Genomic DNA, 16,917 nt, shown 5'->3' on the forward strand with positions numbered 1-16,917 from the left:
AGTAGTAAACTGCCGCATCTGTAGCCTCCTGGCCCAGGACCGGCAGCTGCAGTGATCTGTGCCCACACAGTCATCTCTTCCCTTCACCATGAGGCAACACAGCTGCAATTGGCCCCGAGCAAGTGGGCACAGCTGATGCTGGACATCATGTCCCTCCCATGAGCTCTGCACAGCTTCCTCTCTTACACAGCTGGTTCCATGGTTTTCTTGGGTGTCTGGCTAGGAGACCAGACACATTCCTGACTTGGATGCAGGGGCAGCCTCCTCCACCATGATCCCCTTCATGTCATCAGGCATCTGCCCATCAGGGCGCCACACATTCAGCTCCCCAAAGATTCCTGTCTCTATCATCTCCTCCTGCCAGGGAATGGGGCAGTTGCCGGAGGCAAATTCCTGGAAGAACTCTGTGTCAGATTGGTCGAAGACTACACCCTTGACTGTAGAGAAGGCACCAACATCTTGAATGTTCTTGGCATAGACAGTCCTAGAGTCTGGGATGAACGGAGGGATCAACATCCCTGTGAGGAGATGGAAGAACAGATGAGAGATGTGCACAGTGAAGGTGCTGTCAGCCAAGGGACCCCTGCAGACATGCAGAAGCCTGCTACTGTTGCTAGTACCAGCAGAGAAAGTCGGCATCCTAACTGACCCCAGCCCATGTGCTCAGTGCTCACTGATTGGATGACAAACAGCAGAAGATGCCCAGATCTGGATAGCAAGTGCTTTTGGCCAGGGGGAGGCAGGGAGAGAAAGGGTTACACTTTGGGTCCCAGGCCTCAAATCATTATCTCCTACCTCAGCCTCCCCAGTACAGTGTACAGGCTACACTCAGATGAAAAGCCAGTTGACTAAACCCTAGCACCTTTCCTAAGCCTCCCCCTAAAATCTCATTGAGCATAGCATCTAGCTCTGACCCTCACACTGGAACCCTCAGCCCCTCATATGACATCTGCAACCTCTGTGTAGCCCCAGGCTCAGAGCTCTCACCTGGCATCATAATGGCAGAGGTCACACTGAACATTACATGCCTTACTCAACCCTATAAACCCCACTCAGATTTCCTGTGTGGTCAGGGCCACCTCTCCCGGGCCCCTCAGAAAACAGTCCTTGATCGCCCTGGCCCAATACCCTATCTTGCCATGGAACCTCCCCTGGGTTCTCATTCTGATGGTTCTCTCAGTCAGAGGCCCCTTTCAAATCAACTGCTCAACCCTTCTGCCCCAAAGTAACATATTTGGGGGCATCTCGTACTCCATGGCTCCTAGATCCTACTCTATAACTAGTCATAGTTACACTGAAAACACTGCCCAGGGCTGGAGAGATGGCTTAATGGTTAAGATGTTTGCCTGGAAAGCAAAAGGACCCAGGTTCAATTCCCCAGGACTCATGCATCTAGAGTTTGTTTCAGTGGCTAGAGGCTCTGACATGCCCATTCCCCCCCACCTCTTTTTCAAATAAATAAAGATTTTATATATATATATATATATATATATATATATATATATATATATGAAAAAAAACAGCCCTCCCTGCCTATAAGCTCCTGGAGAGTGATACTGTGCCTTACACTCACCCTTACAAATGGACACACAGAGACACATACACTGTGACCAGCACATTCACACACAACACACAATGGGCATACGCAGACAAGCATACATGCACAGACACACACACACATATATGTGTGGACACATGGAAACAAGTATGTGTGCATGCAAATAGACACATGGGCACACAGTATCCTATGCTACAACAGAATAGCGAACACTGTGGAGTTAGTGACCTTCTCCTAGGCACACAGACCCCGCCTGACTTGGATCCCGGGCCCTTTGGAACACACAGTGCAGAGGAAGAACACAGCAGCAGGCCCTGAACTCCAGCGCTAACTTAATCCCCACAGATCTTGTCTTGCCCTCATAGCCAGTCTTGGCATACTGGAGGTGAGTAGAAGACTAAGCAGAGAGCAGGCTAGCTGAAGTCCCATGGGACCCCTGTTCTGGCAAACCTTGTAGACCCCTGACAGGACAAGCATCAAGGGATATATAGCAACCACTCCCCAGGCCCTCCCAGGCCCAAGGCACCAACCATACCAGCCTCGAGCTGCCTCCAGCTAATGTCTTTGAAAAGGGTGTGGGCTCGCAGTGCATCACAGCTTCCATCCCTGAAGCCCAGGCGCTTCTCTGGGTCCTTCTCTAGCAGTGCCTCGCAGAAGTCCTTGCTGGCCTGGCTGAACTTGTCCGGGTACTTGACAGGCTCTGAGAGGATTCGCTGCTTGAGCTCCTTGTTCTCCACCTGCAGGACAGGCCCATGCACCACTTCATGTGAGTCCCAGCCAAGCCTTAATCCTCAGAGCCTGGCACTCACTCTCACTGAGGTGGAGGTGGCTGACAGGGTCTTGCTGAATGCTTCCTAGGTGTGTCAGCATTAAAAGACCTGAAATCTCAGTACAAAGAACTGAAATCTCAGCCGGGTGTGGTGATGCATGCCTTTAATCCCAGCACTTGGGAGGCAGAGGTAGTAGGATTGTCATGAGTTTGAGGCCATTCTAGACCACAGAGTGAATTCCAGGTCAGCCTAGACTTGAGCGAGACCCTATCTCAAAAGAACTGAAATCTCAAGGTGAAGCCTCCAGCCACCAAAGTTGGGTATGGGGTATTTTGGTGGAACTCTGATTGACCTATCTGTAAATTTACGCAGCTATTCTATTGCAAAGAGAACCAAACACATACAGGCACACAGAGTGAGCATTGGTGCTGGACAGCATAACTAGGCAAAAATCTCACTCTACACCATTCTGAAAGAAACCTAAAGAGGGGTGTATGTGTTTACTTCCAGTCAGCTTTATTTCAGGATAGTCTCCCACACAACAGCCCCCTGTAAGCATGTCCTGTACACAGTATGGCACACTCACTCATAGATTTCCCCCATTGTGCAGTCAACATCTCCATCACCTCTCTAGCAGGCATGGGCAAAGCAAACACAGTGTGTGGGATTTGAATGAACTCTTCTGTTCAAGCTTCAGCATGCAGCATGCAGCGTGCCCCAGTGCCTGCCTGGGAGAACATTGCAGAGGCCTGCAAGGCTGTGATAACCCTCCAAAGTGGGGCCAGAACCTCCAGACAGTACAGGCTATGGGCTTGGGTTAACACAGGAGAGTGGGCGTCATCCCCTTTGAGAAGTGCAGGAAATTTTGACTCTTGGCTTCTGGCCCTGATGCCCACCCCGCCCCTTCACCTGGGCCCTGACTGACAGCTTGCTTTCAGGGAAGAAGCCAGTTCTGCTCCATTCCTCTTGAGTGGGGTACTAGAACCTCCGATGGTCTCTTTATTTGTGGTGTTTGTGACTTAGGTGGCCAGAGAGCTAGGGAGACTTGTGACACTTGGTGAGACAGAACAAAAGAATGGGGAGGAGGAACAAGGAGATCAGCAGGCACAGGGCATGAGATGCCATCCTCCCTATAAAACAGTCAGAACAGCTCTGTACACATCCTAACAACTGAGACAAAGAAAGAGGAATCTGAAATGAGGAGCAGGGAAGACATCCAGGGTGGACCCTTTTGTATGTGTCCCCAAGAATAATGGCCAGCAACCCCCAGGCAGCTGAGGGCCCACCCTTTGCCTCTTTGGCCAGTCTGTCCTAGAAGGACCTACTGCTAAGAAGCCACTCTCTCACTAGGGAGGGCACACTCATTTCAGCTGCAAGTGTTTGTTCTGCCACCTGCTGGCCCTGAGGCTAAAGGACAAATTTGCAGTCCTTCAGCCATTCCACATATAGGACTCAGGAACCAGCAGACCCTTCCTGGTACCAACCAAGAGGCAGAACACCCTCCAGGAGCCATATACCAAATGAGATCCTGCGCTCTTCACACAGTCCTCAGCACAGCCCCACACAGCCAGATCTTCATCAGGATGGATCCTGCAAGGATTCCCACCAGGTAGCACCTACCTTCTCTCCTCTTGCTCGGAAGGGTCCTCTGGCTGCAATCATTTCATAATGTGTGACCCCCAGGGCAAAGAAGTCCACGGAGAAGTCATACTCTTCACCTTTCAGGAGCTCAGGGGCCATGAAGCCTGCCACCCAAGAGTACATGCAGGTTCAAAGACATAGCTGTTTTCCCACAGCACACCCTACCCCATTATCACAGAAAAGAACCACTGGTGAGACCCCAATACCACTCAGTACCACTGATATTTGGGAACAGAAACTTCTCTCTTGTCATTGAAGGATGCTAAGCAGACCACCACTTCCTCTCCTCACCACTGTTCCATGGTTTTAGACTCTTAGTAAAATCCTTCATGGCCATTGTCTGGAACTTTAGGGGAAAGTGAATAACCCATGTGTTCAGGATTCAGTTTCCTCTGTGAAAACAGCTCCAGTATTACTTCCAAAATCTTTAGCAAATTCATGGTGTACTCACTTTCTGCTCAGCTATCTGAGCTCTGGTTCAGCCAGCCACGAGTTAGATTCTGGGTCTGCAAAATACTTGTGCTTTTTGCACTTGTCTGGTGTGTTTAGTCACCCTGTGACAACTTTTCTAGACTTGCTAGTACATTTTTAGCTTATACCTCCCTAATTGTGACATCAGGTTCCTCCATCCATGATTTCACCAGCAGTTCTCCAGGCCCTGAGAGACTTCATCCTGGCCTCAGCAGGTGCTAAGCACCTTCCTGGCTAAGTGCTCACTATGCCCTTCCCCTGCTGTGCCGGAACCAGGAATAGGTGCTGCTCTTGGGGTGTGGGTGGTTCTGAGAGGGTTTTGAATCTGAGTTCTGCAAGGCTTGTGAATCTTTTCCTTTGGCAGCTTGCATTGCCTCCATGCTAACAGCACAGGAGCCACTTTCCCCAGGGAACTCATAGGAACCACACTTCAAGGACTCCTGTGGTCCCAAAGGACCTTCTTAAATTCTACCTTTTGGAGAATTAGATTACCATCTGAATTTTCTGCTCAGTCTGTGAGAAAAAAAAAAAATCATTTGCAATTTCTACATTAAGCTTCTTAGACTCTAGGCCAAATGAAGGGTCCAAAAGACAGCAAGAACCTGGTCATCTCCTGGGTCTATGGGCAAGGCCCTTCCTTCCATAGTGTTCCACATAGCACTTCTGTGTCCCCACATTCACACAGAGCTTGAGACATGGCACCCATGAGTTAGTGGCTGAGGGAGCCAGTGAACTGCTGCTGCTATGGTTGACCTCCTGTTGGGAATCAAAGGTCAGAGTAGTTCTCCTTCCATGTTCAGAGAAGGGACACCTACCACTAGCTTGGGACAGCAGCTTCGGGAGTGCTAAGACATTCTTGCTTCAGGGATCAATTGTACAGATCCAGTGCACTACCTACAGGTGGGACCTGAGCTAGGAGTCTGGAGAGGAGCAGGGCTGTCCTGACTTCAACATCTCCAGGCCCAGTGTCAGAGTCTCAGCCAGAGCCCACATCACAATGCACACAGTAGTGAAGCGTGTGTGGTCTACAGAGAGATGTTGGGGAGTTCATCTGTGCTTCAAGGCAAGCTAAACAAGGTGGCCATGGCATATGCAACAGAGCCCTCTAGTGATCAGTGCAGAGAAGAGTCAGTTTCAGATCCTGGGTAGATCAGGACTTGCCCAGAACAGCCAAAATTCGGGTGGGGTTTGAGCAGCTTACTCATGAAAAGCTGGTGCAACCAAAGCTTCACTGAGTCATGTAATGGGTCCAGGACAAGCTGTTTCCAGAACCTTCTCAGACCTCCACCACAGTAATGCCTATGTAGAGTCCTTAATATCCACCAGCTACTAGCCCCAGACTGGATAATCACTAAGCCCCATGAGGGTCAGTCTGTATTCATCCTTCCTCTTAAGAGACAACTCTTCTTGTCCCTTCCTCTAATCATGTTGCATGTGAGTAAAGACCCATTGTGATGCCAAGGACAGTCATAGATGGGGTTTTGGAAATAGGAACTCAGGGACTCTGGGACACAAAGCAAAATCCAAATAGCCTGTCTGTACACATCCTGACAGAGATTCAATTTCCAAAGCCAAACATCCTGGTAAAAAAGAAAAGTGTCTAAGAAATCACACCAGAAATCAGCCTGGGATACATGGGTCAATCTACACTGAGAGGACAGGGGGGCTAGAATGCAGAAATTGGTGACTTTATGTAGAAGCCAGGCACACTGTAGCCACATCTGATGCAAGCATGCATGGTAAATGTTAAATCCAAAAGTTCAGATAGGTTAAACATATCATACAAGATCACATAGCCATAAAGCATGTTTGGACTAGGCACCTGCTCCACCTGACCCAGGCCTCTTCTCTCTGCATGTATTGCTTCCCTCCCTGCCTGGGGAAGGATGAGAGGAGATGAGTGAGATGGAGGAGCAGGACACATATGTATGTGCACTTCCACAGACACAGGCACACATGAAGACATACACACATGCAAGTGAGCACATTCATAAACACATACAAATACAGAGATGCAGACAGGAACATGTTTGTACACACATTCACACACATGCAAACTGGCATATACACACAAGGGTACACATGCATGTACATAAATGCACAGATGCAATATGCATACCAGAGGTGCACATGGCATGTGTGTGCACAGAGACATGTGCATGCAGATAGGTATTTGCGTAAGTGCAAGCATGCAGAGAGGTACAGGAATGTGTGCACACATGCATAGACACAAATGGAGTCATATGTGCCTGCATGCAGGCAAACCTCACATTAGTGGACAACTATGAGGATTTCACTAAAACCAAGCATGAGCTTGCTGGCTGAGGCAAGTCCCTGTCCCCATTGCTCTGTGACATGATCACAGTGACACACAGGGCTCTGACTCTTCCTTGAAGCCGTCTGGACAAACTTATTCTGCCAGTGCCCAGAAAGCCACTTAGCCTGTGGGTCCTGTCTGCTTGCTTTCCATCAGGGAACTGAAGGAAGAGCTTTGTCACAGAGGGTAAAGCAGCTAGCCAGTGAGATTAAGCCAGTAAGGACAAAGGCAGGGGTTGTCCCTGCAGGAACAATCAGTTCTTGAACTGTTGGGCAAAGCCTGATTGTCACTGTTTGTTCTGGGAGATAAGAAAGCCACATCCCACAACCCCTCCTCTGCTACCACCTAAGGCCCAGACCTCTTCTTGGGACACAGCGCCTCCACAGAACTCCACTCTCAGCTCTCAGGCCTCACCTGGGGTCCCTGCATAGCCCTTGGTCTTATTCTGCCCTTCCTTCAGCTCCACGGCCAGCCCAAGGTCAGAAATTCGGATATTTCCTGAAAGCAAACACAGATTAAGGTTACAAATGGTTTCACAGGATGAAGGTGATGGGTGAGCCCATGGCTCAGCAATCTACCTCTGCAAAGACAGCAGCACACAACATGCACATACCAGACACATACACCACATCCAGTCACACCACACACATGTCATGCACACACTCAGTCATACCATACCCTATGTACACTATACACACTTTATTCCCACTGCATATGCAGATCCACTCCACACAAAGACATCACACACATACAAGACACAACACACATACCTTACCTTACCCACAAACATAGAACACATGTGCCACACACACTACACAAAGATATACACTCCATGTGCACACACTCTCTCCCAGGCTTGACTGCAGAGGATGAAGGGCAGAGAGCCCAGAGAAAGCCCAGCCTGCAGCTGGAAGGCACGTTTCTTCCACCCAACCTCATCTGGGTTTTCTGTCTCCCAGCTCTAGGGCTGCAGCGTCATGTACATCTGTGTACTTGTTTACTTCAGCACTCGGAGGAATCTAAACTTACGTATAAATACTGTAGTCAGCCCCCCATGCGACATTACACTGTGACCAGAGAATGAGAAAGCTTAGCCATGAGTGAACCAGCAGCACAGCACAGGCACTGTGAGAAACCTGAATCCCAGACATCCTGCCTGCTCTCAACACCTCTTCAGCAATTGTCCCAAAGAGACTGAGACAGCCATGCTCAGAGCCCTAAGGCCGCTGTTGCTTCTGCCCACACAGTGGCAGTACCGTCGTTGTCCAGCAGCACATTCTCAGGCTTGAGGTCACGGTAGACGATCCGCCGCTGGTGCAAGTGCTCCAGGCCGCTGATGATCTGTGCCGTGTAGTAGATGGCACGGGGCTCCAGAAAGCCAGGGTTCTCCTCATCCACATTGTAGATGTGGTACCTAGGGACAGACCACCATGGGTGTGTTTCCAGAGGTTAGCAGAAAGTAAAACATGGGAAACATAAAGCCAGAGTCTCAAGGCACACCTAGGTCAGCACAGCATGGTCACCTCCAGATTAGGCATCAGCATCCATCTGGAGAAGCCTGAAGCAGCAGCTGGAGGCCCAGATGCCTTTCACCTGACCCACTACTGTTGAAAGGGAATAGAGGCTTCTCGTCCTCCTTCTGACACCAGGGCCATGCCACAAGGCAACTGCAGGGACAGGCCAGGAGGCTGAACACAACCCTAGTTACTCAAAGCACAGCAAGTTCCAAAATCTGTAGGCATGTGTGGGCCATTCCACCTGACCTTACCTGGGTGGATTTTGCATCAGCATTTCCTTCCCAATCCCTTCTCCCCAGTTCTCTGAAATCAGTCCTCTCATGCATTGTGTCTCACACTTGCTACCTCAACTTTTTACATGGAAACAAAGCCCATGGGTTGAAGGCTGAATAACCTAAGCTGCAGGGAATGTGGGTGCAGACCAGGGGCCTGAGAAATAATGACAGGCCACACTAGGGCCTGGAATAATCTGTAACTCTGGAAAAAGCCACCGAGCATACCCCTACATAAGCCTTGTGTCTGCACTGTCAACAGCACTCTCCCCAGGGACTTCACATACAGCCCTGCTTGTCTGGATCTCACATTATTCATCTGAAAAAAGAAAGGGTAGACATAAGACATAGGTTGGGGAGATGGCTCGGTGGTTAAAAGTACTTACTGTACAAGCCTGACCACCAGAGTTTAGAGCCCCAGAACCCATGTAAAAGTCAGATGCAACAGCACAGGTGCCTGTAATCCCAGTGAACCTAATTCAGGATGGAAGGCAGAGTCAGAATTCCTGAAGCTTGAGGACCAGCTACCTGGTGAGCACAGCAGCGAACAAGAGACCCTTCTTCAAACAAGGTGGAAGGCAAGAACCAACAGTCCAAGGTCGTCCTCTGACCTCTACAATGGCAAGTGCATGCTTGTACATGCGTGCAGTGTGCATGCCCACACACACACACACACACACACACAGGGCAGACAGCCTTACTTGAGGACTAGTGGAAACAAAGACAGGCAAGAGTGCAGAGGCACAGTGTCTTACAAATGACAGCTCCCTTTAGCAGTACCCTACATGCATCAGGCACCCTAAAGTCTCACTAGTTAACCTGATGTGCCAGGTACCCTAAAGTCTCATCACCTGTCCTCCTAACACTGATTATCAGGGCATTATTATGGATCCTCATTTTACAGAGAAACTGAAGCAAAGAGTGGTCAATTCACCCTGCTGGTGTATCTTTCCTCTTTGAGATCCAGTGACCTGGCTTCCCTAGGGACACAGGAAAAGCCTCAAAATGATGACAACCAGGCACCATCAAGGTTGGTATTCTCCCACTGTTGGTAATGGCCAAGCCAGAATCCCTAGGAAGGCCAGTCCATTGCAGCAATCTGTCCTTGCAGTAGTAGGTATTGATGGGATTGGCCATCTTCATTTCCCGGCCCTCTCAATGCAAAAACTTAGGCCCTATATTGATACTCTATGTCATCCACAGCACCACATGCCACTGTCACCTCATGGGGATGCACAAGGATATGTAATGACAGATATAACCCTAGATCTTTACCTTATGTCACCTCCATTCATGATGGTCATCACCAGACAGAGGTCAGTCTTGGTTTCAAATGCATAGGCCAGAGACACAATGAACCTGCTATGCACTTTGGCCAGAATCCTCTTCTCCACCATGGCACCCTGGAAGCAGAGGGCTGTGAGCACCGGTGCTCTGGAAAGCACGATAGAGAGTAGCCTGCAGTCTGCATATGATGTAGGACAGGCTTGCAATGTGTTTTGAATCTGTCGTGCACTCATTCAGGGGCAGGACCTTGGTGTCTGCCGAAGCAGCGTCAACAGGGTGACCCTCCCCGGCCTGTCCACCCCTCTGCACTGTGCTTGTGCGGCCATTCAGCCCCTCGTGTGCTCGCCCTCCTCCTAATGCAGCTGCAGCCCATCCAGTGCGCCTCTGCACTTCACAGATCTGCTTCAACATCACTCTGTTCTAAACCCCTATGGCACCCACACTTACAGAAGGGACCATGGACAGTAAGACAGGCTGATCACACTCTATTATGTCCAGTGGGGATAATGGAGTCAAGAGAGATTTGCTTGTTGCATTCCATTGTGTCTAGATGTGGATGGCTCAGAGTGTGAATTAACATTCCATAAAGCTTTCTTTAAAATTACCTTTAGGCCACTATGAGGTATAGTCACATCTGCCTGGAGCTTCCCAATGAGGGTAACTTGAATTTGCCTAATGCCCACTTGCCCTTTGCACCTTATGTTTGATTTTTCACTAAAGGGTCAGGGATCCAAGATCTGCTGTCCAGCTCTAAGCGCTTCAATAGCTCCACCTGTGTGGTACAATGGGGCTGCAGCGGCTCTGTGTCCCTTGGATGCTAAGCAGCTTTCACTGATCCTGCCCTAGCTGGGCACTGGCACCAGCTGGGAAGGGAATAAAATGCAAGCAGCATACCTATGCCCTCTTCTCACTCTGTCCCTGGGAAGCATGCATTCAGGAACAACAACCCCATTCCCCAGAATCACAGATGGGTTCTGTCTCTTGTTCCCATGAAAGTGATGTTTGGCTAGCAGTCCTGCCTTACTTCCTCTCACATCCCATCACAATATGAGCCAGGTTTGGGGGAAAGGCTTCCAGATAGGCAGGTGCACACTCCAGACAGCATCCCACACCCTCAGCAGCTTCCTGCAGCTGGCTTTTCCCCTGAGTGCCTTTGAGCATGAGACAAATGGATTAGGTCTCAGCCAATTCAAATGGCAGAGCATGTGTGGAACCTAAGCCTATATACCTAAGCCATCCTGGTGAATGTTCTATATCCCACTGTCCACTGTCCCCCGCACCAGCCACTTACCTGGTACCCCTTCCTCTTCTTCAATCGCTTCTTGTTGAGCTTCTTACAAGCATACATTTTACCAGTTGCCTTCATCTGGCAAGCAGACACCTCCCCAAAGCCCCCTTTTCCCAGGATCCTAAAGTCCAAGAACCAGTCCTCGCCTATGGGCTGAGCCTCCAGCCACTTCCATTGCAAGAACCGCAGAAAGTGAAGGCTATTCAGGTACTCCTGGAAGGGATCCTGGCTCAGGTAAGTTAGTGTGGCCTGAAGAAGGGGCTGGAAGAGGCCATCCTGGCTCCCAGCTGGACCTTCCCTCACTTTTGCCACCATGCCTTCATCCAAGAAGCTGCAGAAGAGTGTGGCCTTTGGGTCCAAGTACTCTGCCAAGATGGCCTGTGCCTTCTGGGGCCGCAGGTCATCATCAGCTGTGTCATAGTCCTCGATGTCTTTCCAGAGCTCCAGGGCCGGCACGTGCCTCTCATCTGTCTTCAGGAACTGCTGAAAGAGCCTCTTGCCAATAGGCTGCTCTGAGCATAGGCTTTCGAACTCCAAGCTGAGGCTGTCGCGGAGGCCCTCACACTTGGACAGTGGGGGCAGCCGGAGTTTGGACAGGTACTTCTTGTCCCGGGAGGATGGGGCACTGCTCCCATCAAAGCTACCTCGGGCAGCAATGAAAGCAGAGTTGGCTACCACAGTCTCCAAGGACCCGAAATCCATCCTGGCACTGCCTCCTATCAACTTCAAGTGTGAGGAGCCATCAGCTGAGTCCAAGCCCACAGCACCCACAGCCAAAGCAGGCCTGACCTGATGCCCTTGGCCTATGGCCTTTTCCTGCCCTTTTGGAACAAGGGAGGTGTCTGGTGGGGTGAGGATGCCTGGGAACCCACTGGGAAACCCAAGGAGAACAGGGCTGATGCAGTGTCTGTCTAAATCCCAGCCCTGGGGTCATGGAGGACACCTTTGGGGTGACTAGCAGGTGCCAGAAAAAGACAATCCCCTAAGCTGCTCCAAATCGGATTAGAGTATTCAGCTTGGCTCCTTGCCCCACTTGGGGGGGGGCACCTTCATGTTCCTGAAGGAAGGGCACACACTCCAAGTCCCTGGAAGCCCCTTGGAAGCACAGAACACCATCTATCTGAGCTGCCCTGGCCTTAGCAGCTAGCCAGAACATATCTGTGTCCTCTTGAGACTCAGGTCTGAAATAGAAATAGTTCCTAAGTGAAATCTCCCTTTGTATAGATGGCTGGTTGTCTTCCCCACTATATTTCATTTTTATTTTTTAAGAAAATAGCATTGAGAAACAAACCCTCTGATAACAGGAATTTACAGCAAAAAAAACCCTTACAATTAAAAGCTTTTCTAGGGTGTCTGTAGGTAAGATAGCAGCACCTGCTGGACAATTAACAAGTTGTTCCTTCTTGAATCAGAATTACCAAGAGATGGGTCAGGAGACAAGGATGGAGTACAGGAGAGCCATGAAGCTCCCCCCAGAGGGAGCAAACTCATGAAACAAGGAGGCTGAGATGCAAAGGAGACAGCTAGGACCCAGGTAGGGCACACCTGAGATAAGCTTGAAACACACTTGAGGCACAGCTTGGGTATGCTTAGGACCCAGCTGAGACACAGGTCACTCCCAAGACATCCCTGGGGACAGTATAGCAAAATAGAACATCAGCTCCTCAACGGTACATAGTGTCTGTTGTGTCTGAGCACATAGTAGGTGCTCCCTGGCAGCCTGCAGAAGAGCTTCAGGAGAGGCTGGCTCCAGATACAGGGAGAAGGAAAAGCTTGGCTGAACCGTCCAGCCATTCACATCTTCTGGAAGGCAGTGGAGGTATTCAGATAAGAACAGGGTCCTCAGTCATGACTGAAGAAGCAGAAATGAGAAATCTCTGGCTAAACAGTCACCCTTCCCCCTACACACACACACACACACACACACACACACACACACACACTCATGCACACACACTCCTTCCTAGCAAGGGCTTGAGCAGGCAGATTGGTGAGTAACTATTTGAGGTGAAGGACATCCCATCGTCCCCAGGTGAACTGTGCTAGTTTTAGCTGGTCATTTAGCAGCTACTGACCTTGGGCCAACCACAGTTAACTCCTCCCACCCCAATCAGGATCAAAGGGGAGGTAATTCTCATGGGATTCTGAACCATGGGGTGCTCACCAACAGAACAAGCCAAAGATCTGAAATCCAAATCCGCCTGCCTCCATGGGCCTCCTCAGGGCTGAGACCACCATCTCTAACAGGCTCCCAGGTGATAGACGTGGAAGCTATGAATCGGGACAACCTGAGGCCCAGAACTGAGATATGCAGCTCTGGGCTTGATTTGTACTGACAAGTCCCATGCATAAGGGGCTGGACCAGGTTCCACCATTCTAGGAAGGATTTGTTTTCAGAAGCCAGATGTCTCCAATCAGAAGGGCATAGTATGCAATGTCTCCTGAACTTGTCTCAGAAATCCTTCCCCAGTTAAACTTTTACTTTGTTATAATGACAGATATACATGACAACTTGGCAAACAGCTGACAGGGAAGTAGTGGACATCCATTACACCAGGCCGTCTGCACTGCCCTATGTACACTTCCAGCCCCACCCCCACACACTCTAGGGAGCATGGGTCTGTTCTCTACTGCTACACCACGCCACTACAAGGATGCCATGTGGTCAGGGTCCAGCAGCGTGGACCCTTTGGCAATGAGCTTTTTCCTCCTGAGTGAATCCCTGGAGATTCCTTAGTGGTGCTGAGAACCCACAGCTCCTTCTTGCAGCTGAGCCACATTCCGGGCACAGATGCTATGTGGTCTCACCAGTCATCCATAGAATGATATCCAGCTTCTTTCCAAGGTTGAGCTGTTATAAATAAAGCTACTAGAAACATTTTTTGTTTATATTTATATATATATATATATATATATATATATATATATATATATATTTTTTTTTTTTTTTTTTTTTTTTTTTTTTTAGGGCTGGAGGGATGGCTTAGCGATTAAAGTGCTTGCCTGGGAAGCCTAAGGACCCAGGTTCAGTTTCCCAGTATCCATGTAAGCCAGATGCACAAGGTGACACATGCATGTGAAGTTTGTTTGCAGTGACTGGAGGCCCTAGCACCCCCATTCTCTCTATATATCTGCCTCTTCCTCTCTCTCTCTCTCTCTCTCTCTCTCTCTCTCTCTCTTCCCCCCCCCCCTCTCTCTCTCTCTCTCTCTCTCTCTCTCTCAATATCTTTCCCTCTCTCTCTCAAATAAATAAATAAAATGTTTTTAAAAGATTCATAAATTTAAATATATATATTATTTATTAAGAGCAAAGCGATACATATATAGAAAGAGAATGGGCACACCAGGGCCTCTAGTCACTGCAAACAGACCCCAGATGCATGCACCACCTTGTGCATCTGGTTCACGTGGGTATTGAGGAATAGAACCTGGGTTCTTAGCCTTCATAGGCAAGCACCGTAACTACTAAACCATCTCTCCAGCCTTTTTTGTTTTGGTTTTTTTGTTGTTTTTTATTTGTGAGTGTGTGGGTGTGGGGGGGGGGGCACGTGTGTGTATGAATAGGCATGTGTGTGCTATGGCATGTATGGAGGTCAAAGGGTAACTTTTGGGGTATCAGTCCACTTTGTTTGAGGTAGGGTCACTCTTTGTTTACCCCTGCTTTACCAGACTACCTAGTCTTTGAACTTCCAGCAGATTATTCTGTGTCTCTCTGTAGCTGTGCTGGGATTACAAGTGCCTGTCAGTATTTTGACATGGGTATCCGGGGATCTGAACACAAATATCAGTACTTTGATCCACTGAGCCATATTCTCAGCCTTTCCATAGACTTTAAAATTTTTTTATTCATTTTTTCATTTTTGACACTTTCATACATGTATATAATATATTTTTCTCTTATTCCCATGCTATAGATTTTTGGTATAAATTTCCATTTCTCTGGGGTAAGCACCCAAAAGTATACTCCTAGGAGTTCTGTATAGATGCATGTTTACTCCGAGGAAATGACAACCAACTATTTTGCAAGAACTTGCCTCTCATTCCTGTTCCCACCAGTAGCCCATGGAGCCAACTTCCTGACTGGGTGCTGTCTGTATTTTAGTCATTCTGTCCCAATATTTTTTCTTTTATTAATTGTATAAAACAATGGGTTTCAGTGTGATTCCTTCATATATGTGTAGAAAGTGTTCTGGACATATTCACAGAACTATTACCTCTCTTGTGCCCCTTCCTTTACTACCTTTCTCTTCCCAAATTGTTCCCTTCTATGTACATGTTTTTTTTTAATTTTTATTAACATTTTCCATGATTATAAAATATATCCCATGGTAATTCCCTCCCTCCCAGCCCCACACTTTCCCATTTGAAATTCCATTCTCCATCATATTACCTCCCCATTACAATCATTGTAATTACATATATAAGATATCAACCTATTAAGTATCCTCGTCCCTTCCTTTCTCTACCCTTTATGTCTCCTTTTTAACTTACTGGCCTCGGCTACTAAGTATTTTCCTTCTCACGCAGAAGCCCAATCATCTGTAGCTAGGATCCACATATGGCTTTCTGGGCCTGGGTTACCTCACTTAGTATAATACTTTCCAGGTCCATCCATTTTTCTGCAAATTTCATAACTTCATTTTTCTTTACCGCTGAGTAGAACTCCATTGTATAAATGTGCCACATCTTCATTATCCACTCATCTGTTGAGGGACATCTAGGCTGGTTCCATTTCCCAGCTATTATAAATTGAGCAGCAATAAACATGGTTGAGCATGTACTTCTAAGGAAATGAGATGAGTCCTTTGGATATATGCCTAGGAGTGCTATAGCTGGGTCATATGGTAGATCAATCTTTAGCTGTTTTAGGAACCTCCACACTGTTTTCCAAAATGGCTGGACCAGATTGCATTCCCACCAGCAGTGTAGAAGGGTTCCTTTTTTTCCACATCCCCGCCAACATTTATGATCATTTGTTTTCATGATAGTGGCCCATCTGACAGGAGTGAGATGGAATCTCAATGTAGTTTTAATCTGCATTTCCCTGATGACTAGTGACATAGAACATTTTTTTAGATGCTTATATGCCATTCGTATTTCTTCCTTTGAGAACTCTCTACTTAGCTCCATAGCCCATTTTTTGATTGGCTTGTTTGATTCCTTCTTAAACTTTTTGAGTTCTTTGTATATCCTAGATATTAATCCTCTATCAGATATATAGCTGGCGAAGATTCTTTCCCATTCTGTAGGTTGCCTCTTTGCTTTTTTTCACTGTGTCCTTTGCAGTGCAAAATCTTTGTAATTACATGAGGTCCCAGTGATTAATCTGTGGTTTTATTGCCTGAGCAATTGGGGTTGTATTCAGAAAGTCTTTGCCAAGACCAATATGTTGAAGGGTTTCCCCTACTTTTTCCTCTAGCAGTTTCAGAGTTTCAGGTCTGATGTTAAGGTCTTTAATCCATTTGGACTTAAGTCTTGTGCATGGCGAGAGAGAAGAGTCTATTTTCATCCTTCTGCAGATATATATCCAGTTTTCCCAACACCATTTGCTGAAGAGGCTGTCTCTTCTCCACTGAGTATTTTTGGCATTTTTATCGAATATCAGGTGGCTATAGCTACTTGGGCTTACATCTGGGTCCTCTATTCTGTTCCACTGATCTACATGTCTGTTTTTGTGCCAGTACCATGCTGTTTTTGTTACTATGGCTCTGTAGTATAGGTTAAAATCAGGTATGGTGATACCACCAGCCTCTTTTTTGTTGCTCAGTATTATTTTAGATATTCGAGGTTTTTTTG

General features: G+C 48.0%; 1 protein-coding gene across 1 annotated transcript; it reads right to left on the reverse strand.

Annotated features, from left to right (window-relative positions):
* Positions 1–219: 219 nt before the first annotated feature.
* Grk1 (G protein-coupled receptor kinase 1) lies at positions 220–11,823 on the reverse strand. Its single transcript, XM_004663426.2, has 7 exons — positions 11,125–11,823; positions 9,822–9,949; positions 8,014–8,171; positions 7,172–7,255; positions 3,949–4,073; positions 2,094–2,295; positions 220–518 (listed from the first exon to the last, which is right to left on the reverse strand). Exons 1-7 carry the CDS (start codon positions 11,821–11,823, stop codon positions 220–222), a joined length of 1,695 nt encoding a protein of 564 aa, XP_004663483.1.
* Positions 11,824–16,917: the final 5,094 nt, after the last annotated feature.

Source organism: Jaculus jaculus, chromosome 3 (assembly GCF_020740685.1).
Source record: "Jaculus jaculus isolate mJacJac1 chromosome 3, mJacJac1.mat.Y.cur, whole genome shotgun sequence".
Taxonomy (NCBI): Eukaryota; Metazoa; Chordata; class Mammalia; order Rodentia; family Dipodidae; genus Jaculus; species Jaculus jaculus.

Coding starts and splice junctions, on each gene's coding strand:
- Grk1 (XM_004663426.2), bottom strand. CDS start 11,823: ATGGATTTCGGGTCCTTGGAGACTGTGGTAGCCAACTCTGCTTTCATT. Junction 9,950..11,124: donor AGAAGAGGAAGGGGTACCAG/GTAAGTGGCTGG, acceptor CTCTGCTTCCAG/GGTGCCATGGTGGAGAAGAG. Junction 8,172..9,821: donor ATGAATGGAGGTGACATAAG/GTAAAGATCTAG, acceptor GTCTGTCCCTAG/GTACCACATCTACAATGTGG.